This window comes from Arachis hypogaea, chromosome 3 (assembly GCF_003086295.3).
Source record: "Arachis hypogaea cultivar Tifrunner chromosome 3, arahy.Tifrunner.gnm2.J5K5, whole genome shotgun sequence".
NCBI classification, from domain to species: Eukaryota; Viridiplantae; Streptophyta; class Magnoliopsida; order Fabales; family Fabaceae; genus Arachis; species Arachis hypogaea.
In genome coordinates, this window is record NC_092038.1 from 136,819,411 (window position 1) to 136,846,503 (window position 27,093).

Genomic DNA, 27,093 nt, shown 5'->3' on the forward strand with positions numbered 1-27,093 from the left:
AGCTAAAACTCATTTTAAAAATTTTATTACACACCTTATGGTTTTTGGACCTGCATCTTCTTGCTTTCTCCTTTTACTTTGCCTCTCATTTTTTCTAGCAATTTTCTCATTCTGTGCTTGTAGAGTTGCCATAATATCATATTTCTCATTGTATAGCATTGCACCTGACTCCACTGCTAAGTTCCATATTTTTTCTATTTTCAATCATACTCCGAAACCACCCTATCCCCCTGAGCTACGTTTATATCATCCCAACTTCTTTCTTCACTGACCTTACCCCTTTTTCCTGAATTTGCTCCACTATCGTAATCATCAGCATCATCCCCAACATCAGCTACATCCTCGTCCCCATTATCATTGTGGAAAGTGTTCATTAACTCCAACATCATTAATGGTTGTATCTCCATGCCACTGTGTCTAGAGCCATCTTCTACTCGTGGAGCCAGCTCAATGCAAGGTGTAAGGCGCGCAGACCCGTCGCTGTCACTACTACCCTGTCGGCCTTCACTGGCGTTGTGGTGAAACACTCCCTGGACGTATTCAACGTCACCTCCTTCAAGTGTAATTGGAGCTCCCAAGTTGTGGCTCAACCGAAACCCTTTCTTCCAAGTGTTACTCGTCCGACCCGACTCAAAATCCCCCAACCCGTCTCCTTGGCGTGACCCATCATCCCCAGTCCAAGTTGTTGATGAGCTTGGGCCAATCGAATAGCCCCTCCCCTTTTTTGGTCCATTTATCTTAGTAGGCTTTGCACAAACACCCTTTAATTTCATATTATTATTCCTTATGCCCCCAACTTTCAGCCTATCATGCCACTATATATAATCCTTAGTCACCATTTTTTCAGAGTTTGCCTCATTACTCGTAAAATCATATCCCGCAGAATCAGCTTTATCTTCAATACCTACAGAACCTGAATGATACGTTACATAATTCTTATTATTCTGTTTTGAATGCTCATTAATCCACTCATTCAAAATTGATTATGGTATTACGACTCTACCTTTCTCCTCTCCCACCTCCCTTGGCATTTGTACCACCACTTCTGCCACCTGATCTCTATAGTCTTCCAGTGTGATTGTCTGTGCATTCCTTATATCCATAACCGCGTACTCTCTTGCTACCTCTTTCCCTAGTTTTTTATGGCTAGGCCTGACTTCAACATCTGTTTTTAAGTTACAACTCAATCCATATGTATCACGACCAACCTCTTTCACCAGGACATCGAAGACACTCGTGCCTAATGTAATATGGACCCATTCATTAATCACATCCATGACACAAGTATCAATTTGCACACGTCCAACACTGAAGGATAGCACGATTCCATCACTTTATCGCATCCAACTACTTTCTCCCATTGACTTCCTATCGTTCTGAAAGTATCCACTGACCAAGCATTCAGCAGAACCCTAAAGCATTCTAACTGCACTCTCCTAGTTTTGCTTTGCTCTGCCTCATCCTATCTCTATACACTATGGAAGAATTGTAACAGACTATTCACTCTAAAAGGGTAAGCCTCTTCTGCATGCAACATATTATCAAAATTCAGAAGGGGATTATATACTTCGAGCTCCTTAACCTAAACAACTTGAGGTAGATTCTTCCCAATCATATCCTTCAAAGAGTTATAATCAATGACCTTCGTTGTTCCGCCCACTAAACTCCTCCGTAGCAATTCCAGATTCTTTTTGGCCGTTGATACTTTCACTTTTTTCGTCCATCCATTTCCATGAGGGTCTTCTTCGTTTGTTTCCTTCATTGGTTCTTTGACATCCATCCCTGAGTTTCTTTGGTCCACTCCCCGTTTCGACTAGTCGTTTATAGCTTTTCGATTCGCCTCTACTTCCTGAACCCTCGTCCTTCCTTTCGTATCTCTTGTTCTCCCATACTTAGGTTCCCCCACGGAAATAATATTCCTTCTCAATCTCATTCGATTCATTTTCACTGTAGCCTTCAACACTCATCCCTTTGTTATATATCGTATGAATGCAAAAATGTATAAATTATCATTTTTTTGTTTTCGTGATAAATATATATCATTTATGTGTCCAATCCAATTAAACCGATAGAACAATTCCTTCTTCGATAAGTCTTCTAAAAAATTGTTAACAAAAAAAAATATTTGTTTTTCAATCGCTGGTACTCTTTTCAAAAACCCTCGAACCCATCTCATTTGCACTAGTTCTATGCCATCTTATGTTTTCCATCCTCTCTCTCTTTTTCCTCATGTCCCGTGATATTTTGAGGACAATCTATTTTTTTTTTCAAATAATTATATATGTAAAAATCCTTTAATCTTATATATGTATATCTATAGTGAATTGGCATTTTGTAAGTATTTTTTGTTGCCTATTGACTCTACTCACCAAAATATTTTTTCAAGTCTACTAAGTACTAACAATAAAAGGATTTAAATACCGAATACTCAACGAAGTTATAATAAAATTTGTTCTAAAGCAATTTAACTAATATATATATATATATATATATATATATATATAATTCTAATAAGTGGGATAAATAAGTATCACATTTAACAGGTATTTTTTTTAAGAAATTGATACTGAATTTAAATTTAATAATGAAAAATAATTTTATTATATTTTATAACACTTAATATTTGAAGAAAAATATTCCAAAAAAATATTATATGATAATTATTATGGTATCCTATAAATATTGCCTAATTTTTTAAAATAGATAACTAGTTAATATTTTAATAAATTTTAAATATTTAATTTTTTAAGATAAAAATAATTTAAATAATTTAAACATCAAAACAAAAGACAGTGTAAAATTTACCATATTATATATTCATTGTTGTTAGATCTAATAATAGATAATATATAAAAATATTAAAAAATTATTAGAATTTATTATTTTTTGTTATTATTTTTATTTATTAATTTAATTTTTAATTTAATAATTAAATAATATATTTTAATTCATATTTTTAATATTAATAATTAATTAATAAAAAAAATAAATTTTAATAATCTTCTTATTTGGTACAGATACAAATCATCGAAGTCAGAAGTAGTGATAATTGTTTCATAACTTTATTTCCCGAGAAGACAAAGTCATTGTAAAATGTTAAGAATTAGTATAAAATATTGAGAAATACTAATTAGTAATTTGTATGATAATTGATATTTGAAAAGAGGTTTTTACTTATATACTGGATAGGAAGAAGAGAAGAATAAGAAAGGCGGCGGATGCGAGGCGAGGGGAAGAGATAGAAGAAGAATAAACATTAAACAAGAGGAAGTAGTCCCCATTCTCATATCCACAATTCACAAATTAGTTAGGCTTGGATGATCAGTTTGGTCACTGTTAGCATAATACGCAGCTGAATAGCTATTACTGTTAGGTTAAGCTAGGCTGGATTGCCAATCCTATCTTTGTTTACATTAGGATTGATGGCTTCTCAATCGGCGAATGTTTGGGTGCTGCTGGGGCTGGGTATCGCCGGCATCTTGCTCCTTACCAGGAAGCTCAAGCACACTGTCAGACAGGATTTGGGCGCTTTCATTCAGAAGCTTCAGCTGCTCCCTCCGCCCCAGCCCGCTCCTCCCAAGGCTCCTCATCCTCTCACCGCCCTCACTTTCGCCCTTTCCGACCTGTATGTTTTCATTCCCTCTCTCTCTCTCTCTCTCTCTCTCTCTCTCTCTCTCTCTCTCTCTCTCTCGACTTGACTTACATACTTGACTACTTACCAGATTTGACATAGAGGGACACGTCTCCACTTTCGGGCATCCTGATTGGGCACGCACCCATGAAGCTGCTTCTTCCACTTCTCCCGTAGTCTCCGCTCTCGTTGAAGGCGGTGCGACCTGCCTTGGTACCACTCTTGTCGATGACCTAGCATACGGGTTCGTAACGTTTTCTATTATTATGTTGCTTGTACTCTAAGTCTATGCGATTCATAACTCTAAGTCTATGCTTGGTACCACTCTTGTCGATGACCTAGCATACCACTCTTGGCCTTCCTGGGGTTATGAAATAGTAAACAACATGACATGCACTGCTGCACGGTATTGTGTGATTATAATTTCTTCCTAACATTACGCATTTGAGTGAAAACAAGTTGTTTTGGGCATCCTTATTTGCAGTATCAGTGGTGAAAATAAGCATTATGGAACGCCAACCAATCCTTCTGTGCCTGCTCGTGTACCGGGTGGATCCTCTAGTGGGGCTGCTGTGGCTGTTGCCGCCAATTTTGTGGATTTTTCATTGGGTGAGCATCTTAATGTCTTTTTCACTCCAATAGTTTTAGCATACATAGTATCAACTTCGATGACGTCAAGCAACTTTTCTCGGCACTTTGTGATTTTTGTGTGCCTGTGCCTTTGTTCCTTCTATAATATTATTTTTATGAAGGCTTGGTGCATACCTTGCTTTTGTATTTGTTCTTAGAATCAAGAATAGGGTTTTCTTAGTTGCAGTCTAGATTCATGCAGAAAGTACTTCACAAAGATGTTTAAGACATTAAAGGTTCAGACATGGTTCATGTTTGGGCTATTTTGGATTGATGGGAGTTAAGGTGTGGAGTGCAATGGATTTTAAAGGAGTGGAGTTATTATTCTACTCCATTGTTAGGACGAATTTGGGCATCCACTCTAAACACCTTAAAGGAGTGGAGTTATTATTCTACTCCGTTTATTTTGATAGCAGTTAGTTGTGAAAAAGATGATAGAATCTTGACTAGTTGTTTGTTCAGGTAACTTGACAATCTATAAAAGCTCCAGCATGAGTAGAATGGGTAGCCCAGTAGAGAGAGGTAGAGGGTGTCCAAGAAAATATTGATAAAACCATTAAGAAGTAAGTGGATTGCCTATATACGTGGCTATGATAGGAATGGTGTTGTCATTTAGTTTCAGATAATTGATCCTATCTAGCCCTAAAAGGAGGTGTTGTTGTTACCGCCTTACAGCCACTCAGGATATTTTCAATTCAAAAGTGAAAGTGTATTCCTTCTATATTTGTTATTTTTGTTTAGTATTACAATATAAGTTTTGTATAATATTGACCAATGCTGATTTATTGCACCATATCTAACAGGTATTGATACTGTTGGTGGGGTGAGAGTGCCTGCTGGGTTTTGTGGCATTCTAGGATTTCGACCTTCATATGGTGCTGTTCCTCATGTGGGAATTATACCTATTTCAACAAGTCTAGACACTATTGGTATGAATGATCCAATTATATATTATGATCTGATCTTTGAGCATGTGTACATCGGTGGCTGTTACATCTATTTATTTATTCTGAATGATTAGTATACTTTCTTGGCTGAAAGATCAACCAGACGAGAAAATATATCTTATAATCACTTTTCATTTAAACCTCATGTTCATTTATTTGTTTTTAAAGATTAGTAAATTCACTTGGTTGAAAGATCAAGCAGTGGAGAAAATAAATGTTCTATTAAGGTTACTTTTTGTTTAACTTTCTTGTATAGCTACTGTCATTGTTTTGGTTTATCAATATGGATCCTTTTATTATGTCATTTCTGCATTTCTCTATTTCTTTTTAATTCTGAAATGCCCTTTACAGGTTGGTTTGCTAAGGATCCTCATATTTTGTGTCGTGTTGGCCACGTACTCTTACAAGCACCATTTGTAACTCACCGGAATCCCCGGCAGATAGTTGTAGCTGATGATTGTTTTCAGCATCTAAATGTTCCTCTTGAAAGGAGTTTGCAGGTGGTGATCAAAGCCACTGAGAAGCTTTTTGGAAGTATGTCCTGCAGGATGTTTGCTCTTGTGTGTGTGTTGTTTTTAAGCTAAATTTTGTTGCTTATTAACTAACAGAACAATAACTTATAAACATCGGTTGTCTTAGGGCAAGTATTGAAGCACATAAATCTTGAGGACTATATAAGTGCTAAAATTCCTAGCTTGAAGGAGCACTCTAACCAGAATACAAATGGTGAACTGAAATCTTCTTCATTTAAATTACTTGCCAACATTGCTCAATTCCTACAAAGGTTAGTTGTTTTTTTGTGATGTGAAAATACTGGTATAATTTGTAACTTTTACGGTAAGCACTTCATTAACAAGAATAAGTTGCTTTTCAATGTCGTTTGAACTCTTCATTCTCATTTGGTGTGTATTAATCACATCTGTTGAAGTCGTCAGTTATATAGTGTGATTATTATCAACCTATTGTACAGGCATGAATTCAAACTTAAGCATGATGAATGGATGAACACAGTAAACCCCGATCTTCATCCAGCTGTCTCAGCACAATTACATGGAAAGTTTGAGGTATCCGATGCAGAGATAGGAAAGTCCAAATCTGTTAGAAGTGACATGCGTGCTGCTCTAAATATGCTTTTGAAGGTAATGATTGTATCCCTCTCTGTATGCAACTTTTGTCAAGTCCTAATTTAACATAAGTTTTTGAAGTGGATTTGATCTTTAATTTGGCTGCATCTTCAAGTCCACAGTCAAATTTATCTTCAAATTCTGTTGCTATCTTACAAATTCTTATAGTGTGAAAAAAAAGGTTACCTGATGCACAAGCATCCCGCTTTCGCTACTCAGGGTTCCAGGGAATGCCTCTCCCAAAGGGAGTGCATAATAGTGTGTGATTGTTCAAAATTAAATTTTGCTGAATTTCCGCAAACTTAGGGAAAAAGGTCACTAAAAAAAAACACAGATTGAGAACAGATACCATTCTAAACAAGTTACTGAATTTATAGTCCAGTCATACCAAAATCAAATTCATTTTTCTATAAAAAAGCAGTCTTGATATATTAAACATGATTGTGCCGAGTATAATTTGTTTTGATGCTTTTAAGGATGATGGAATTTTGGTGATCCCAACTGTAGCTGATCCTCCTCCAAAATTGGGTGGGAAGGAGATCCAGTCAGAGGATTATCAAAGCCGTGCATTTAGACTGCTTAGTATTGCTAGCTTGTCAGGTTGCTGTCAGGTAAAATTCTTCAGGTTTGGTTAATAAGTGCCCTTGGTGACTAGTGTACATGTTAAGGTTTCTAATGTAGAAATCTATAGTTGAAAATTAGAATGTTCCAAGTTTTCAAAGAATTTATATATATAAAATATTTTAGAAGTTTCTATCATGAGTAACCTTAAGATGTGTTGGCACTTCCGCACTTGCCAGCAAAAACCCAAATTTTTACCATGCCAAGGGAAAAAAAAAATTCAAGTCATCTTCTGGTGCTCTTTTTAGTCGCTTTTCTGACCATGCTATTCAACTTTTCTCTATATTCTGCTGTTTTATCCTTTCAGGTCACTATTCCACTAGGATTTTATGATAAGTGTCCTGTTTCAGTGTCCTTAATAGCTCGTCATGGTAATGATCTCTTTCTACTGGAGACTCTAGAAACCATGTATACAACTCTTCAAGAGCAGGCAGATGTTGCTTCCAAGGCTAAATCATCAAGAAATGTTGTCAGTAAGGAAGAGTCTGCTGAAATAGCAAAAGAGAAGGTATTGCTGTTATGTGGACAGGGGATATATTCAGTATTTGTTTCAATTATGGTTGTGTGATGTGATCTTTTATTTATAAATTAATGTAGTTTAGCATGTCTTTTTTTTAAGTTTGTGGTGTGGTTCCTATATTGCGGTGTATTTTTTATGTGATGTTGATGCATTCGTATGAATATTTACAACATTCATCTAGTACATATAAGATTCTCAGCTATGGTTAACATCTTTAAGTGTATACCTTCCTTCTCTTCTGCCTGTATCTTGTATGGAGCCATGGAGACAATTCTACTGCAATTAGTTGATGAATTTCTGATTTCCGTGCTCTTAGCATTTTTCCTGTAGCACAAACTTGGTTATCAATCCGCGGAATCTTCATGATGATGCTGTATGACAGAACTATTCAAACTGAAAAGTGAACTTTTGGTTCTCCATAAATGTTGAACTCAAACTTTGATGGGAATTTAGGTGTTAACCTTGTCTATTCAAACATGTCAAACCATAAATAGTCAGAAAAGCTGAACTATCATAAAATTATTTTATATTATCTGTGTAGGTCCTCTCATCACCATGGGTAACCTCAAAATATTCTTTGTAAGCCTTCAGTCCTTAAAGAAATATCTGCAATAACTTCTGCACTTACATTTTTCAAAAGATTCTTTGTAAGCCTTAAGCCAATAAGGTGTATCTGCTATTATTTCTGTACTTGGATAAGTATATTTGATCATTGAACTGGTTGGTTTTTCATAAGCAGCTCCTGGAATTTGTATTAGTCTCCTGATTCTTTTTATCATTATTTCTCACTTTGTTCATGTTCTTCTCCTTAATCCCTCCTCATCACTTAATGATTCAGGGAAACCAGGCCTACAAAGATAAGCAGTGGCAGAAAGCCATTGAGTTTTATTCAGAAGCTATCAAACTTAGTGGCAATAATGCAACATACTACAGTAATAGGGCTCAGGCTTATCTAGAACGTGGGAGGTAGCTTCTCACTCTTGCTAATTTTCTTCTCAAAATTGTATTACAAACATGTTGATGTTCTTTTCTTGGCTTATCCAGTTATCTCCAAGCTGAGGCAGACTGTACAAAAGCAATTAACCTTGACAAAAAGGTGAGTGTTGTTTTCAGATAATGTTGAACTTGGAAGTGTATGATGTCATTGTGATTTGTGACTGATGATTTGTCGTCATAGATTATGCAAGAACTCGTAGACTTCTTGGCATATGCATGGATGACATTTTGTGGCAAAATAGAATAAGATTCTTTGTAATTCTGAAGATATTTACATTGTATATTGGGTGCATGCCATGGTTTACAAAATTTATTTACTTTGCTATGACAAGAATAATTAAAGCTTCGAGAAAGAGAGATCTAGTAGCTCTGCTTCTTTCATCAGTTGATACTTGCAATGAATAATTGAGCATTGAGCATTGAGCATGATAACCAAGCAATTTGTTGGTAACATCCCTTCAATACCTTCATTTTACACAGAATGTAAAGGCCTATTTCCGTAGAGGCACAGCTCGAGAGATGCTAGGCTACTACAAGGATGCAATTGATGGTAAGATATTTCCTCCTTCTAACATTTATGAGAACCTTGTCACTATCATTTCTTTCATCCCTTCTGACATTCGTGGTAGATGTCCATTCTGGAGTATTATTTTACACATACATGTACATCATACATAAGATCGATCCCCAACCACTAGGTAGTAAATGGATTTAATTTGTTTTTATTTCTTTATTTATGTGCTTCGACTGTACTTCAAGTATTTCTTTTAATTTTTTGAGATGGGTTTTAAAACATTATGTTTTGCTGAAGATTGAACCGTTCCTACGCTTGAAATTCAATTTGTTTGTGGTGAAATTGCATTTGAATTGTCAAATTTGTTGTAGTATTAGACAATTACATGTGTGTATGTCTAAATAAGTTTCTTGTGTTAATCCTAATCACATGTCAATAACATTAAATTTATTCTGCAGATTTTAAATATGCCCTTGTGCTTGAGCCAACGAACAAAAGGGCAGCTGCAGCTGCTGAAAGGCTGAGGAAGCTATTCCAGTAGGCTTATGGCTGTGAAATTTGAACACAAGGTCGAAGAAGGACAAAAGAGAAGGGGTTGGGGACTTGGGGGGTAGGGAGTAAGTGATCTTAATGGTCTTTGTAGGGATGGACAGTAATACCCCAGAACCATTTAGGCCTTGAAATGATTGATTGGTATGCGGTCCTAATTGCAGTGCGATAATCACACAGGAGTAATTTGATATGTAGTTTCTTGCGGAAAAATGATGATGATTCTTTTGTTGTTCACGGCAAAGGCTAATTATAGACGTTGAAACTTGAAAACGTGTATTCTTAGGTGTTATTGACAGAGTGACGTGTTATTTCTATTTGCTAGAAGGAGCCCCAATTTTGACCACGGTTAATTTATTTGTATTGTAATATAGTATCAGATATTAGTCAAGTAAGTTGGATGCTTTTTCCCAATCAATAATTCTATGTTGCTTATTGTGCATCTGCGCTTTTTTCCTTGGGTTGCATGTAGTTGGAACTTGGGACTTGGGAAGTTAATGGGTGAAAATTTTAATGAATGAATTTTAAGTGTATTGTTACGTAATAGAAATCTGGAACATCAATGGCAGATTTCAACAAGGTCAGTAAGACGGTAACCTCACTGGGATTAGAAACATGCCCGTGTTCCAGAATATATTCGTATGGAAACATTTACACAAGAGAAAGAACTTGGAGATCGTCATCTCGTCTTAAGCTAACGTTTGCTTGGACGATCGACAAACAAAATCATCGTCTCAATCAAATGCTAGAAGCTCATCCAGCTGTTCGTCTGTCCAATGCGGAATTGTATTTTGTGGATTTGAGATCACTCTTTGTCCTTCTAAGTGCTTTTTTACCTCGGTGTCTACACCAGCAGATATATGAATCGAATTTTTTGTTAAAGAACCACCGCCTCGAGCACTGCATGCTAGGTTTAGATTGTCTCCTTCAGCTGATTTAGGTGGATTGTGCTGGCCGTTCAACTCAGTTTGGATCTCATCACCACAGGTTACTTCTTCAGGTCGAACATTATCCTGTTTCAATGATAAGTTCTCTCTTTCGAAAACAGATTTTTGGTTTCTGTTGTTTCCATCATCAGAGTGACAGCTTAGTACAACTAAATCTTCTCCCATTTGTTTGTGAATATCTACTTCTTCTATAAACTTTGAGCCTAAGCTGAGGTTAGTCATGATTCCTTCAGTTCTTTCCTGTGGCAGAGCAAATGTATTGTCCATCATCCGTGACTCTTCATGTCTTTCTTCTGTAAGAAACCTTGAATCTAACCTATTACCAATCACGATTCCTTCAGTTCTTTCTGGTGGCAGAGAGAATGTCTCAGTAGGCATCCTTGACTTTTCATGCCCTTCTCTTGCAACGAGCCTTGACTCTATTCTGTGATCTTCAGTTCTTTCCTTCTCTGACAGAGAGAATGTATTGCCCAGCGTCCTTGGTTCTTCATGCCTTTCTGTGGCACCAGGCAGACAACAAATGAGCAGATATGGATTTTCTAAGACCTCAATCTTGTCAGTTAGCCATTGAAGTGAGGGGGAATCACCACTTCCGAAGGCAAAGAAGGATCAAATTAAGGAACTTGAGCTATATCGCTGACATATATAAACATTAAGTAAATACCCATATCTGGTGTAGTCTGCCTCGCTGAGATAGAAGGATGAATTTGCCCTGATGGAAGTCCGCTGTCCTTGCAGAAAATCTGTATAGCATAAACAATCAGAAGCAACATGTAGTCATAAATGACCTCATTCTTCAAGGAAAAAGGAATGAGTCTGGATCCAATTATCACAATCTAGTGAGTAGTGACATAACTGATTAGTTTCTTTACTCATGAAGCCAATCCATTAACATTCCGCACTAACGGAATGATAGGTTGGGAGGTAAAAGTTTAATGGAGGAGATCGATAGATAAATTTAGAAATCAAACTCACCCATGAAAATTTCAACCTCATTTTTTAAGTTTCCAAACTAACTCACTCTTAGTTAAGGTACGAGTGTAAATATGGAGGTTAAACTTTTGTAGATTAGCTTTGCTATATAACTATACTTACAAGTCCAAATCCCAAGTCCCAATACCCTAAACCCAATCCATGAAATTTTCTACCCTTGTATGACACATATATGAGAGCAATTTGGCTCAACTCAACGGTTGATATGTGCTGAGAAATGGAAAACCCATGTTTCTACTTACAGAGAAGAAGGGATAAAAAGTTGAGGCCAAAACATAGATGATCCCATACCTTGAGTATGTTACGTAATGTTATGTTGAGATAACAAGTCGAGCGAGTGGGAGCAAATACAGCCACCTGAATTGGGGAAGGTTTTCACGCAAGCAAGGAAGCAAAAAAAAATGTAAAAAAGATCAATACAAATCATGAACCAGAAACGAACTCAACATGTGTAGGATGCAGAGCGCCAAGCAAAGAAACTGACCTTTTGGAGGACTACAACTGAACCAACAGTTATATCCTTCCCATATTCACCGTCGGAGAAGGCTTTATGGTGAACACTGGCATTAATTATTCCCGTAGGGTCCTGAAATCAAAATTTAGAGACTCAGATATGTGTAGGTAAAGCATGAGTTTAGTTTACAAGAGAGTAGGCGCAAAACCTTGAGGGTGACCATCATGTCTCCAAAACCATTGGGAGTGCACGATTTGATAACAGCTACGACCAGAGGCACTCTCACGACATTTAGATGCTTCTTGATTGAGTTCAAAGGCGTCACAGAATCACTCTCTCTGTCCAGGGAACGAAGGAAATGGAAGGCGGAAAGCCACGCATTCGTGGTGAAATCGTGATCGCTTTCGTGGCCGTTTTGGACGACGCGGCGAATGAATTCTTGTGTGGGAAGAAGGGGCTCTTCCAGGGGACCTCGGGATCTCCGGTGCATCATGGCGGCCTGAACGGCACCGGCAGGACCCGGAATGAGCGGTGGCGGTGGCGGTGGCGATGCAGAGTCGGCGTCGATTAGGGTTTGGGATTGGGATTGGTGTTGGATGGAATTGGAATCGGAATTGGAATGGGAGTGGAATCGCTTGCAAGGTCGGAGAAAGGAAGAGAGATCAGAGTCGTCGACGTCAAGCTCTGCCCATGGTTCCAACTCCATTCTGCACTGACTATGTACAGCGCCAAACAGAAAATTGGTTAACGCGGGAAGCTCCAGTCTTGTGGCTGTGGTGCCTGCCAATGGGCTCTTGGGCTTGGATTCAAATATTTTTGGGCTTGAAGGGCTAAGATCTTCGCCATTGTCTGCCTTTTTTACCTTTAGACTTTCAGCATACCCTTAAATTGTTATTTCTGGCCCTTTTTTAATCCTTTTTTTAACATGAATTATATTTTAAAAAATAATGAAAATTCACGCACAGTTATTTTTATGTGAAGTTGCTAATTAAGAATCTTTAGATAACAATTTAGTTAAATATGTCAAATCATTTAATACTTTTCAACTAACAACTTCACATGAAAATAACTGTACGTGAGTCTCTACCTTAAAAAATTGTTATTCACATATTTGATTAAAGGCTTGCTGTGAATAGTTCTAGAAATACTATTTAAAAATATATATGAGGTGGGGGAAGAGAAAGGGGAGAGAATACATATAGGAAAAAATATTTGTACTATGCTCTTATTTTAAAATATACATTATTAATAATTTGTTAAATTTATATAAGAGTAAACTATTATTTTTACCTACGAAAGTTAAAAACGCTGACACATCTATTTATAGAAGAAGAAAATTATTATTTGTATCTATGAAATATGAATTCTGCACAACAAAATTATCTAAACACTAAAAAATTATCTAAAAACTCTAAATTATCCTTATCATTATCGTTTTCAACTTTTCATTGAACTCAAAATAGAGTGCTACCACCTAATACTCCTGCAATAAATCAATTGCCAAACTCAAACAAGCTATGTGGGGAATTAAATGAATTGAGCAATCCTCACGTGAGCCAAACATTGAGTTCAAGGGACCACCACCTCATTTCCTTCATCACTATCACCGCCATTATACCTCTATCATCATCTTTTTCACAACAACAACAACAACAGCGATAAAAACAAAGAGAAAAAACGAAAAAGACAGTAACAGATCCACATAAGAAGGAAATGCTATGGAGTTGAGAAGGGAGAAATTTGTAGTTGTAGTGTAATTTCAAACAGCAGAGGAGACACCACAGTTTCAAAAATAGCACTCCCGTAAGTCACTGTCACCTCTTTCAACTTTTTCTCTGTCACTTTCGTGACCCAATTCATCCATGTTCTTCACCGCCGTGAATTTTCTGTTTTTATTTTCTTCTCCTTCCCATAACTCAATCAATACAGAATCTGTAATCTCATAACTGTAATTTCCTATTTTCTTATTTTCTTCATTCAATGACGCCTCCTTTTATGTGTTTGTGCTTATCTTCTCGTTTTAAGTTGCATGTTGATTCTAAAGGAATCCTTTTTTTTAGGGTTTCTATTTTAAGTGAGCTTTGAAACATGAGATACGGTAAGAGATGATTGTCAGCGGTGTTACACAGAAGATTCATTTTGGAGTTGACGTACTTTGGCGGCGGCGACGAACTCATAAATGGAAGGAGAGAAAGAAGATGAGGTTAGTGGCGGCGACGGTGGTAAGGTGGTAAGATGATACGGATGATGTGATAAGGGTAATTTATAATTTTTATGTAATTTTTTAGTATTTGGATAATTTTATTATATAAAATCCATGTTTTATAGGTACTAATGGTAATTTTCTTTTTCTATAAGTAAATATGTGAACTTTTTTTATTTTCGTGAATAAAAATGATAGTTTACTTTTTATATAAATTATATATTATTAAAATTTCTTTGACCGTATTTGTTTAAGTTACTAATCATAAGTAAGTAGGTTTAAGATCTGTTAGATTTCTCAAAAAGACATCTCGCTATGTTTATATTTTTATAATAAATATCATCTTGACAACGGTGTTTTTTTAATAATTAAATGTTTTTTTATTTTATTAATTAAAAAAACTTTTAAATACATAATTAATTAGTAAAAATTGTATTTTTATACAAATATTAAAAGTATTTAGTGTATGAGTATAGTATTTTTTTTTTGAGTTAATAGTCAAAATCGTCTCTGAAAGATATTTCAATCTCCATTTTGATCCTCAAAAGACAAAATTAATCGAAATCGTCCCCAAAAGATACACGATTTGGTCATGTTAGTCGTTCTGTCAATTGGATGATGACATGTCACGTTAAGTGCCACGTGACATGATGACGTAGTGGGTTAATGCCATGTATCACAAGATGATTAGTTGACGTGTCAGATCAGTAATACCTGGCACGCTACGTGTCATTTGACATGTAAAAAAGTTATTTATAATCAAAATAGCCTTCGAAAGTTCAGACGTAAGTCATTTTCATCCCTGAAATTTTAAAAATTAATCAAATTAGTCTTTATATATATTTTTTTAATTTTTTCTTGATAATCTTAAATTTGAAATATTTTTTTATACTGCTAATTTTAATAGAAATGTAATTGACAAACAAAAAATTAGTAATTGTATCTTTTTTTCTTAAATTTTTTTTAATAAAATTATCTCTCTCCTTTAATTCTTTTCAAAATCTCTCTTATTCTTTTCTATTATAAAACATGTTTGTCAATTACATTTCTATTAAAATTAGTAATATCAAAAAAAGTTCAAATTTAATAGTATCAAGAAAAAATAAAAAAAAAATATATAAAGACTAATTTGATTAATTTTTAAAATTTTAGGGATGAAAATAACTTGCGTCTAAACTTTCAAGAACTATTTTGATTTTAAATAACTTTTTTACATGTCAAGTAACACGTCAACTCATCATCTTGTGACACATGGCATTAACCCACCACGTCATCATGCCACGTGGCGCTTAACATGACACGTCATCATCTAACTGACGGAAGGACTAACGTGACCAAGTCATGTATCTTTCAGGGACGATTTTGATTAATTTTGTCTTTTGAGAACCAAAATGGAGATCAAAATATATTTCAGAAACAATTTTGACTATTAACTATATTTTTTTTAAATATCGATCACATAATATATTCTGTACATATTTTTCTCCCATTCTATTTTAGCATTTGGCAACTTAAACTGCACAATCAGCACCAACAAAAATAACTAAAACGTTTCAAACAATATAACACTAGAGAGTAGAGACCTCTGCTCTTATTCTTTTGTATTCAAAGTTTCAAACAACAAAAGACACGTTCTTTTTCTAACACTCGGTCAAGACTTGACTTTGCATTGTTGGGTTTTTTTTTTTTTAATGTTTTGAAATTCATTATTGATGTTGTTACGTAGGTGACCTGACATAGGTGGATTGGGCTCGTAGGGTAGGTCCAAATGTTTAGGAAAGGTGGTCTCTGACTTGGTTTGCGTCTAGAAGCTACCGTCCTATTAGCATAAGTGAGAGAATAGGGAGTAATACCTGCAAAGACACTTTGATGCCTAAATTAGCAAAGGGGTAAGTAAATTTAGAGAGTATTAGAACTTAGAGATACCTGAGGGGTGTCAGTATATTTATAGTGGTGATCCAATAACCATCGTTGGAGTAATTCCACCTTTTAAGGTGGGTAACCGTCTCTTTATCTTAGGGTAGTTGAGATATGACTCTTGGAAGTGGGTTGAGATATTTTAGGGATAGTTACTTATTTAAATAAGTGTTATCTGTCAGCTATCCATCGAACCCGACTTCTTTGGGAAGGAGTCTGTGTCGAATCCGACCTTTTCTGAGGAGGTCGGTGGGTAACGAAGGCCAATCTTTGGATTAGACCTTTTGATTTATTTAAACTTAGGTCATAGTGTTGGAATAGGATATGAACATATATGATGACTCATGATTGAGAAAAATATTAAATTTCAGTTTTTTTTTATACTTATTTAAACTAATATTGTTAAATCAATTCTGATAACCAGTAGGTGTATATTAAAAATTAATCATCATTTTTCGTTGTTAGACCACACATTATTAGGCTCATTTTTTTGTTATGAAAACTTAGTTTGTGTTGTACATGATTATGGGTTCCTGGGTGCTACACTAATGTGTGGGGTAACTTTTGTTCAGTTTCAGTGTAAAGAACTCAGACTATGCAAGTTTTTTGTATGGAAAAGGTGATGATCAAATCGGAAGGTCCGATTTGTATTTTGAAATTTTTTTTATTTTTGAAAATAAAAATCGAAGAGTCTGAATTTAACATTAAAATTTTTTTTATTTTCTACACCACAAATCAGACCGTTCGATTTGTGATTGTTTATTTAAAAAAATAAAATAATACAAAGAAATCAGAGGCACCGATTTATGTAACCCATAACAATGTAAAATACTTCTCTTCTCACACCATCCTGTGATACACGTCTCTGTCTCTCACACAAAAAAGAATTTGTAATTAATTTTTAGTGTAGACATAATATTTTTGTTGTTTGACTACAATCTACAGATGTAATTTTTATGAATAAATCCCTTGTGTAATTTTATACGTAAAGGGATAAGTACTTTTTTCGTCCCTAAAATCTGTGGTCAAAATCAATTTCGTCCTTAATCTTTTTTATTATTAAAATCATCCTCAACATTACAAAACGTTATAAAATCGTCCTTTTTATTTTTTTGGACCAAATTACCCTTAACTATTAATAAAAATAATATTAAAAAAATAAAACCCCGCCCCACCCACACCCAGCATCTCTTCGTCTCTCCCCCTCACCCTAAACCCACCTCCAATTTCCCTTCCTCCTTCATCAATTCCCACTCCTTCACCCCCTCACCTCACTTCCTCACCCCCTCACCCCCTCACCGTAACTCCCACCCCTTCACCCCACTCCATCACCCCCTCACCCCCTCACCGTAACCCCCCACTCCCTCACCGTAACCCACTCCCCTGCATCTCGTCAGTCTCTCCCCCCACCCCTCCCCCAATCCCCTTCCTTCTACTCTTCACCATCACCCTCTTCTCACCTTCGTCGCGACAATTACCAGTATCGGAAGACACCCACCCCTCTTTCCCTTCCTCTTCTCACTCTTCTTTTTTCTTCTCTTCTTCTCAAATTCAACGCAGCTTCATCTTTTTCACCATCATCATCAATCTAGCTCGCTTTTTCCCTTTCCGCCGGTAACCAAATCCAATCAAAGCAAACCAAACTACAGGTTTCAACAATTCTAGCAGCAATCTGTCAATGGAACCAATTTTAATCCACAACAACCATATATTCAAGTACGTACCCACATATTTAACACAATCCTCAGCAATTCGAATAACAAAATCTTCATAAGACAAACACATACAATTCAACGGCAATACCAGCAACAATTCAGAAATCCAAACACATACAATCCTATCACCACTAACAAGCCTAAACTAACCTATCCTAATAACCTAGTATCCATTAACAGAAAAATCTAATCTAACTAAACTAACCGAGCAACTAGAACTGATTAAAAATTAAACTAAAATTCTAATTAAACCTAAGTTAAATTAAACAAAAATTTAGAGGAACTGAAAGTGGGTTGGTTCATGAACGTGTAATGAAGAATAAAGCAAAAAGAAGTCAGGGGAGAGGTGGATGTTGCAGCGGCGGTGACTAGCGGTGGTGGTGAGGACAGCAGCTGCTAGAGGTAGCTGAGGTAGTTGTTGGTGGTGGTTCGACCATGGGTCAGTAGATAGAGGAGAAGGCAAAAGAGTAGAGGAAGAAGAAAAGAGAAAGGGTTGCAGCGGTGGGCTGAGACAGGGACAAGTGGCGGCTTCGGGGAGAGGCAGGGAGAACTCGAACAACGAATAGCGGAGGGTCGAGAGCTGGACAGCAGCGACGGTGCCTCCATGCAAGCTTACGACGGTCGGTGGCTGCGAGTTGGACGCAGGGGCTGCGGCGGGTGCACGACCTCCCCCCTTCCCCTTCTTCCTTCTTTTTCCCTGCCCCCACCCTCTGAGTGATTCCTCCTTCCCCTTCCCCTTTGTTTTTTTTTTTTAATTTTATTTTATAAATTTTTTTATTATTTTTATTATTTAATAAGGATAATTTAGTAAAAAAAATTTAAAGTAGAAGATGACGATTTTATAACGTTTTGTAACGTTGAGGATGGTTTTAATAAAAAAAAAAGGTTGGGAACGATTTTGATTTTGACCCAGATCTTGGGAACGAAAAAAGTACACGATGAATGTTAAGAAAGTAATACTTTCAATATAAATAAAAAAATTAACTAGTGTTGATTTAAATATAAAATAAAAAATATTTATCACTTAGGTTGATTTTCAATTTCTTTTCTTCAACAGAGTAAATAGGTAAACGCTTATCCGTACAAATTGGGGAGTACTGGATTAGGGGTTGAGAGCGAGGCGAAGAGCGTGAATGAGGGAATCGGATGTTCCGCTCCTTCCTCTCCAAAACACACATACCCACATATCCACCCCCTCCCCTCCTCCTATGTTTCCTCCTCATTATTAATATTATTAATTATTAAATTATTATTGCATATATCCCTCGTAACGAACTCTCTCTCTCCCTCCCTCAGGACAGGGTTTCACTTTCACACAACTACCGCTATTCCTTGGCAACATCCTAACAGAATTCTGGTAGGCCCTATATTATTAATTAGTATTATTATGATTTTCAACTCTGTTTGCTTATATTTATTTATGCTGTTCGTTGCACAAAATAGATTAAAAAAGGACGGAGAGGGAGCAGCTAGGAGATTATTATTATTGTGATCAACATCACAACCAAATTAGAGAGTCCTGCAGGGAGAGAAAAGTGAATAATCATGATGAATGACCTGATGGGGCTTCTTAGGATTCACATCAAGCGTGGTGTGAATCTGGCGGTTCGTGATGTGAATACCAGTGACCCATACTGCGTGGTTAGGATGGGGAAGCAGAAACTCAAGACACGTATCATAAAAAAGGATGTTAACCCGGAGTGGGATGAAGAGCTTACCCTTTCCGTACAAGATCCCAGCGTTCCGTTCACGCTGACTGTGTATGACCATGACACGTTCACGAAAGACGACCCCATGGGGGATGCAGAGTGTGACATACACCCCTTCATAGAAGCATTGAAGATGAACACTGAAGGCCTCCCAACGGGCACCATAATCACCCGAATACAGCCTAGCAGGCAAAACTGCCTTGCTGAGGAGAGCCGTATTACTCTCGTCGACGGCAAAATTGTCCAAGACATGGTCCTTAGATTGCGACACGTCGAATGTGGTGAGGTTGAAATCCAGTTGCAATGGATAAATATTCCTGGATCTGTCATGTGACGCCTTTTTTCTTTTTTTTTTTCTCATCTCATGCATGCAGCATGCTTTATTAATTACTCCATGCATATATATACATACAACTAAACTTGCATTGCCATCTCTGATCTCAATATATAGCTTTATTCCCTATATATATTGCGTGTTTTGCATTTTTCGTTTCCTTTTTCTAAAATTTATGCCCCTCTTGCTGAACGCCCGAACGTCCTTATTTCCTTTTTTTTTTTTTTTTTTGTTGTATACAAGGGCTCGGTTGTTGATGAGCTTGTCATCAATCATCAGCGTGAAAATATATCAATTTGTATCAACTTTACTAATAAATATATATAAGTATATAACATCTACTTTACATTATTCTTACATCTCTTTGGAATTATTTGGTCAGATTTATTATTGCCCAGATAAATCATATTATTTACACCCCATTCAAGATAATAAACTACTCCGATCCCTCGGTTCATATATTTGATGTGACAACGTTAACATATTAGTGCGTAAAGATCAAACCTATCCGCCACGAAGAAAAGCATGCATAATGTATGAAATGACTAATGTTATTAGTTATATATATATTATCTTTAAACTAGACTAAATTTACACTAAAATCAGTTATTATTATAAAATATATATTAAAATAAAATTAAAATAATAATTTTTATTATCTTTATGTGTTGTATATATTATTACTAAAATGATGGCAAATAGGATCTGGGGGGATTTAGAGGAGGATCAGTGGAGGCCATGATCTCTGTGGAAAATTTTAAAATTTTTATATATTATATGATGATACATTTAACTTTAAAATTGAGTTGTTAGTCTAGTAGTTAATTAAAAGATTTTTTTTTTCATGACATTGAGTTCAAATTCCAATTTTTATATTTTAAACATTAATAATGCATTATTTTTTTAGGCCAACCATTTTGATCAGATCAATAAATCTTTTTTAACTTTATTATGGTATAAAAAATACTTTAACTTTTATAACAAATTATAATTGAATAGTAAAAAAGTAGGGTAAAATGCATATTTAAATCAAATGGAGGCAAATATTACTCAATTCTATTAAAAGAAAAAACGTTACATGGATCTCCGATCCCAAAAGACACTTTTATGTAAATTGAATGAGACCCATTCAAATTAAAAATTCCAACACTAATTTGAATTAGTGCAATTCGAATTACTAGAAAAATTGTAAATCGAAGGGGTCCAATTTGAATTATGAATGCATGGAAGGACTTCCTTAGTAATTCGAAACAATCTGTTTCGATTTACAAATATAGTTGTCCTTATATAATTCGAATTTGACAGATTCGAATTACCATAAACATGTAAATCGAACTAGGTAAATTTGATTTACGTAGGCCCCAACGTATATAAATATGATGTGAACGTGAATTCTTCCCATGAGAGTGAAACACAATGGCTAGTGAGGAGAGTTTTTTAGCGTTGGTTCACTATAGAGGGTCGATTAAGAAAAAAACACGCTCTGGTATTAGGTTTACTGGTAAAGATCTCCTCAGTGTTTTTCTGAAATCTACAACGAGCTTTGCTGAGTTCCTGAATTCTATAATCCAAAAATTGGGGTTACAAAGCGTGAAATGGGTTGAGAAGTTATTCTATCACATTCCGATTTCAGTTTTGTGAGATAATGTGAAATACGATTCGTTTGTCATAGGGAGTGACGAGGATTTGGATGTTCTATTCCATTGTCGTTAGCAATTTTTCGAGGTCAGGACACCTAAACTGTTGGCCAAGCTTGTAGATGTAGTCTATAGCTCAGGTGGTTTGAACCGAAACCCCCAAACTCCAGCAACGATAGCCTGTTCTAGTTCGAGGCCTGTTGGTGCCTCTTCATCCGTGCCTATGATTGCACCTCAGGCAATGGTGGTTGCCTCCCCATCCTTCGCAGCTGATCTCAACCGCAGTGGTGACAGAGAAGTTGGTATTATTAACACGGCGTTGGCTTCATTACAGGGTGGGATACCGGATGGTATAGACGATGTATTGCGGGATGGTAATGACGATTATGATGTGAAGCCAGATATCATTGCCGATGATAGTGGTGATGACATAGCAGCGAGTAATCCAGTTGGGGCTGGTGGAACGTCCAGCTCAGGGACTCAACAGTACCCCTCCCCCACTTTTCAACTTTAGACTTGGATGCCATGAGATAGCAGGGGTTCCCGGAAAACCTGTTGGATTTGGTGCCAGAAATACACAGGGTATCGGAGGTCTAGCGGAGTTTCAGGTTGGTCAGCAGTTTCAAGACAAAGAGCAGGTCGTGTTAAGCGTGAAGACCTATAGCATCTAACGCGGGGTACAGTACAAAGTGGTGGAATCCGATTATCGCAAGTACTTTAGAAAGTCTAAGGAATTTGGTAACGGGTGCACATGGTTGATTAGGATCAGTCTCCGCCATCGTAGAGGTGTTTGGCAGGTAAAACGGCATAATAGACCTCATACTTGTCTGGCCACGTTGATCTCGAGTGATCACAGGAGTCTTGATTATCATATGATCTCAGCCTTCATACTGCCAATGGTAGAGCTGATGCAGTCGTGTGTATCAAAGTACTGCTGAATGCAACAGAGGCACATTTCGGGTTTAGACTAACTTATAGGAGGGTTTGGTTAGTTAAGCAGAAGGCCGTAGCACGGATTTATGGAGATTGGGATGAGTCATACAATGAGTTGCCGTGATGGGTCTTAGGTGTGCAGATGACGATGCCTGGTAGTGTTGCAGTATTGAGGACGAGTCCTGTGCGAGTGGGTGGGCAAGTGGACCAGTCACAAGCCTATTTTCACCGGCTTTTTTGGACATTCCTACCGTGTATTGAGGCATTCCGGCATTGCAAGCCGTTGGTCAGTATTGACGGGACACAGTTGTACGGCAAATACGGGGTACGTTGCTTGTTGCGATTGCCCAAGACGCGAACTCCAACATCCTGCCTATTGCATTTGCACTTGTGGGGGTGAGAATACTGAGTCGTGGTCGTTTTTTCTATCCCACCTCCGCTAGCACATGACTTCGCAGCCGGGTATTATGGTGGGGGTGAGAATGCTGAGTCGTGGTCGTTTTTTCTATCCCACCTCCGCTAGCACATGACTTCGCAGCCGGGTATTCTGGTGATATTAGATCGGCACAACGGGATCAAGGCGGCACTTGAGGCTCCCGACGGAGGTTGGCTACCACTTGCTGCATACCATGCATTCTGTGTATTCGACATGTGGCTGCAAATTTTGTCCTGAATTTTAAGGGCAATGATGCACGGAGGCTTCTGGTGAATGCGGCATATGTCAAGAATGAGGTGAAATTTGATTACTGGTTTGCTATTCTACGAACTAAAGACCCTGTCATGTGTGACTGGGCTAACAGGATTGAGTATGCGATGTGGACTCAGCATCGGGATGAGGGTAGGAGATTCGAACATATGGTGATGAATATCTCCAAGAGTATGAATTTAATACTAAAGGGTGTGAGGAACCTTCTAGTTTGTTCACTGGTGAAGTCCACATACGAGAGATTGGCCGAGCTATTTGTTCGCAAGGGGAGAAAGGCATATGCCCAACTTGGAATTGGATCCTCTGGCGTCTCTGGGCAAGCAGCACCTCGTCATCCTCTCTGTCTCCATCTGCATCATCCTCCTGTGCAGCATGTGGGGGTGGTACCGACAGTCTTGCCTCAGAATGTGGGGGTGGTCTAGACGGTCCTGCGACAGCCTGTGGGGGAATTGTGTATGCGGACGGAGGAGTTCCACCTAAAGCAAAATGCTTCTGCAGCGGGACTGATGAAGGCTCGTTCAGGTCCACATCTAGGTGTGATTGGGGACCGGTAGCATATGATCTCTGACGTGATGCCCCCATCCTCCTGCATAATGACGCTAATCTCCTCCAGGATGTGTGATCCTCCAAAGTCCACATCAAGACCCTCACTGATTAGCAGGTCTGATAGAAGCTGACCTGGACTAACCCATGTCTGGCTCTCATGAACCGCCTGGTAATCACTGGGGACACCGACAAAGTAATCACCGAACGGTCCTCCTCAATCTCCCCTGCTGCCTTTGCCCAAATCATCACCCGCACCAGAACCATATCAGTCTCCACCATGGGATCCTCTACCACCTCCGCCATGCGCACCTCCTCCAAGTCCACTCCCCATCCCACTGTCAGCCCATCATGATCCCACCTTTGCTCAACTCGACGCCTATCTAGAGCATCATCCACCCGATCTATGTCAGAAATCGACCTGGATCTCGCTGAGTTGCCTCGACCGGAATAGGAACAGTCTTGGGGTCACCAAGGAAGAGCTCAGGTGACAGGAATCTCCTGCCATGCTGGCTCCACCAATCCAGAAACTCATGCGACGGACCTGGGCCTGGCACAACATCAAACCGAATCACATGATCTTCCCGGTTGTCCCAATGGAGGTGCTAAAACCATAGTTATCAGAACTAGACTAGACCGGCCAGTTCAACCAGAAAACCGGTGAATCGGTGGTCTGCCTGATTCGAACCTAGAAGGATTGTGTAAAGCTGCAGCTCTTGTACCACTAAGCCAGGCATGCTCTTATTCTATTATATGCTAATAATAGAATATATAATAACCAAGTTCTCATGAGCAATGCTCCAAACTTGCAACCTTACATTAGTTCATATTTTATTAGAATAATTTTAACCTCACATGTTTATTTATGTAATTCAACTTATATATGTTTATTTCTCTTTTAAAATTTTGATTGTTTCTTATTTTTTATCAACAAATTATTTTTACTTTTAATTTTATCTACATGTAACTTTTTTTTATTATTTTTTTCAAATTAGACTTATTAAATTAAAGGCTAATAATTTATATAAATTATATATATCACATTAAAGCAACGAGCTAACGAAATTTATATATAATTTATTTAAATTTAAATAATATGAAATATTAAACACTAATTTTTATTTTTTAATAAACATTGTATTATAGTTTTATATATTTATTTAATTATTATCGGGTCAAACGGTTCAACCACTGACCAATTGGTTGAACCACTAACCCAGTGACCCAGTAGCTTCACCGGGTCGATTACCGGTTCGATTTTGATAACTATGGCTAAAACTACAAGCTGTATGGGAACCACCGATCACCGCCTCTGCCATCCTTCGACATAAAGAAGTCGATGTCTAGTATGGCTCGGGGTCGAGGCTATGCTCCACCAAACTGCGGTAGCACCCGATCTACCCGTTGCCACTCTATGACAGCAAAATATATCAACGTTGTCACGAACCTCCATAACGCCGCATGCCGAGGCTCCAATATCTCCGGATGCACTACCTGAACTATGTCATGAGAGCTATACGGCATCCAAATGAACTGTGAATAGAAATAGATATGAAACATCATCGTTAAATATACAATGTTGCTAATCTAAAAAAGATTTTAACTATATAGAGTGGTTGAAATACTCACATCCCCAGCCTGTAAGAGATCTATCCTAAGCCTCTAACTCGCAACTCGAGGTCCCTTCTCGCTCGCTGTAGGGTTGTGACCTGACCACCTGTAACCCAAACCCAGATTATCACTAAATGAAGCTAACACCAAATAATTATGACAAATAAAGCATTTGAATAGAATAGTACCTCGTGGCCAAAGGCCAGCCGAACATATCATGTCCATCGGGTCTGAATGCAAGGAATCCCCAGAAGATCCATGACTGAAGCAGTTGTAACAGTCTGACTAACTTCACCACGTGTCTATTCGCCACGCAGTACATGCACTGGTATAACCATGAGAGAGCAACTGATCTCCAGCTATGCCCACCCATGTCCTCAAGCCTGGCTACGTATGGCAGTCACCTAATGTGAATGCGAGTATCGGACTTGTCGCCAAATAGCTGAGTCTCCAACAGCATCATGATATAGGCCGGACATACCTCATAACAGTGGCCTCATCGGCACCATCAGGAAGCTCTCCGAATGTCTCCTGGAACCAACTGCATTTCACTGCGAACTTGTCGATGCAGTTCGCAGGAGGTAATACACCCAACGGCTCCTCGAACCACATCCAAGCTGGGCGACCACCCTCGATGTACATCTGAAAATCTGTCAGGCAACCACTGATATAATGTCCATCGATCGACAGCCCTAACTGGTACACCACGTCTTGCAGTGTAATCGTGAACTCTTCGAACGTCATATGAAACGTGTGCGTCTTTGGACACCATCGCTCCACGAATGCACTAACTAGCAGCTTATCCAACCTAAACCAGGTCTCGTTTAGTTTCGCAAGATGGTATAAACCGACCATGTGCAAATACGAAACGATCCTCTCATCCAGGCGCATACTCCACTGCCGTCGCATGCTCAGGATACATCGATGGGGCTGCATAAAAAATGTATTAGATTGTCGCTCATCTCGGAACATATTTATACAACATTATCAACTAATGCATGTTTTAATTCAAGAATACAACTTGTACGCAACAAAATAATGTTACGCATTCAAATACATCATATAAACATCAAGCTGAGTGTAATAAAAAATAGTATAACATTAACAAAAAAATTTACTTTAACGACTAAGTTTAATGTTAACACAAAAAACCGACTCTAAATAAATTGCACCCCCACTATCTTTACTACTCATATTCGTCTACTTATTTGTAATCACAATCCAAATTAAAAATTGCTCCGTCGAATTTCTAAAAACTAATAAATCACTAATAGAACAACTCTATATAACTTTTTTTTTGGTGTCTCAACTCTATCTAACTTGACCATTCTAAATAATGACTAGCGTTATAAGAAACAAAAAAAAAGTAACACATGAAATATTTTCGAAAAAAATGTGCGCACTAACCTCTTCATTGATGACATCAGCTATATGAGTCACTCCATCCAGACGATAAAGTCGGTCCTAGTTATCCCCCATCAATGGAATATTCGAATGTTGAACACTTTCTTGCAGTTTTAGGATGGTGTTTTCTCTAGGATTTGGTGAGGTAGGAGTTTGAAATTGAGTTCGAATGAGTTCAACTCGAACTATATTTATAGGGTAAGGATTGGGTAATTCGAATGAGTTCAATTTGAATTACCTTAGGCTGCTCCTTGGTGGTAATTCAAATGAACCCACTTCGAATTAGTAACTATGGGCAAATCGAAACAGCTTGTTTCGAATTACCATGTGCTCAAAATTGGGTGTAATTCGAATTAGTGAGGTATTTGCGCATAGTTCGATTCAATCACATTCGATTTAATGCAAGATTTCGTCCATGCATAATTTGAATTGGACCCTTTCGATTTGCAGTTTTT

General features: G+C 37.5%; 4 protein-coding genes across 5 annotated transcripts; 2 read left to right on the forward strand and 2 right to left on the reverse strand.

Annotated features, from left to right (window-relative positions):
* The first annotated feature begins 3,085 nt into the window (after positions 1–3,085).
* On the forward strand, positions 3,086–9,974 carry LOC140183896 (translocon at the outer membrane of chloroplasts 64-like). 2 transcript variants are annotated; one of them, XR_011880414.1, is made up of 14 exons: positions 3,140–3,625; positions 3,723–3,875; positions 4,116–4,240; positions 5,065–5,190; positions 5,560–5,742; positions 5,848–5,992; positions 6,179–6,347; positions 6,809–6,943; positions 7,261–7,461; positions 8,015–8,052; positions 8,312–8,439; positions 8,518–8,569; positions 8,950–9,019; positions 9,442–9,974. XR_011880414.1 is itself a non-coding variant. In XM_072233623.1 (13 exons), the coding sequence occupies exons 1-13, from the start codon at positions 3,423–3,425 to the stop codon at positions 9,522–9,524; spliced, it is 1,773 nt and encodes a 590-aa protein (XP_072089724.1). In that variant the 5' UTR covers positions 3,086–3,422; the 3' UTR covers positions 9,525–9,974. The 2 variants fall into 2 exon arrangements, 1 of the variants encoding a protein (XP_072089724.1); XM_072233623.1 differs by lacking the exon at positions 8,015–8,052 and having other exon boundaries at positions 3,086–3,625.
* A 44-nt stretch (positions 9,975–10,018) lies between these two features.
* Positions 10,019–12,763, reverse strand: LOC112735592 (uncharacterized). Its single transcript, XM_029291283.2, has 5 exons — positions 12,135–12,763; positions 11,957–12,058; positions 11,764–11,829; positions 11,144–11,222; positions 10,019–10,976 (listed from the first exon to the last, which is right to left on the reverse strand). The coding sequence occupies exons 1-5, from the start codon at positions 12,630–12,632 to the stop codon at positions 10,267–10,269; spliced, it is 1,455 nt and encodes a 484-aa protein (XP_029147116.2). The 5' UTR covers positions 12,633–12,763; the 3' UTR covers positions 10,019–10,266.
* A 6,224-nt stretch (positions 12,764–18,987) lies between these two features.
* On the forward strand, positions 18,988–20,155 carry LOC112734265 (protein C2-DOMAIN ABA-RELATED 4). Its single transcript, XM_025783514.3, has 2 exons — positions 18,988–19,118; positions 19,205–20,155. The coding sequence occupies exon 2, from the start codon at positions 19,307–19,309 to the stop codon at positions 19,802–19,804; it is 498 nt and encodes a 165-aa protein (XP_025639299.1). The 5' UTR covers positions 18,988–19,118; positions 19,205–19,306; the 3' UTR covers positions 19,805–20,155.
* Positions 20,156–24,027: 3,872 nt separating this feature from the next.
* Positions 24,028–26,143, reverse strand: LOC140183648 (serine/threonine-protein phosphatase 7 long form homolog). The gene is made up of 5 exons (XM_072232112.1): positions 25,716–26,143; positions 25,423–25,617; positions 25,298–25,340; positions 25,016–25,156; positions 24,028–24,228 (listed from the first exon to the last, which is right to left on the reverse strand). Exons 1-5 carry the CDS (start codon positions 26,141–26,143, stop codon positions 24,028–24,030), a joined length of 1,008 nt encoding a protein of 335 aa, XP_072088213.1.
* Positions 26,144–27,093: the final 950 nt, after the last annotated feature.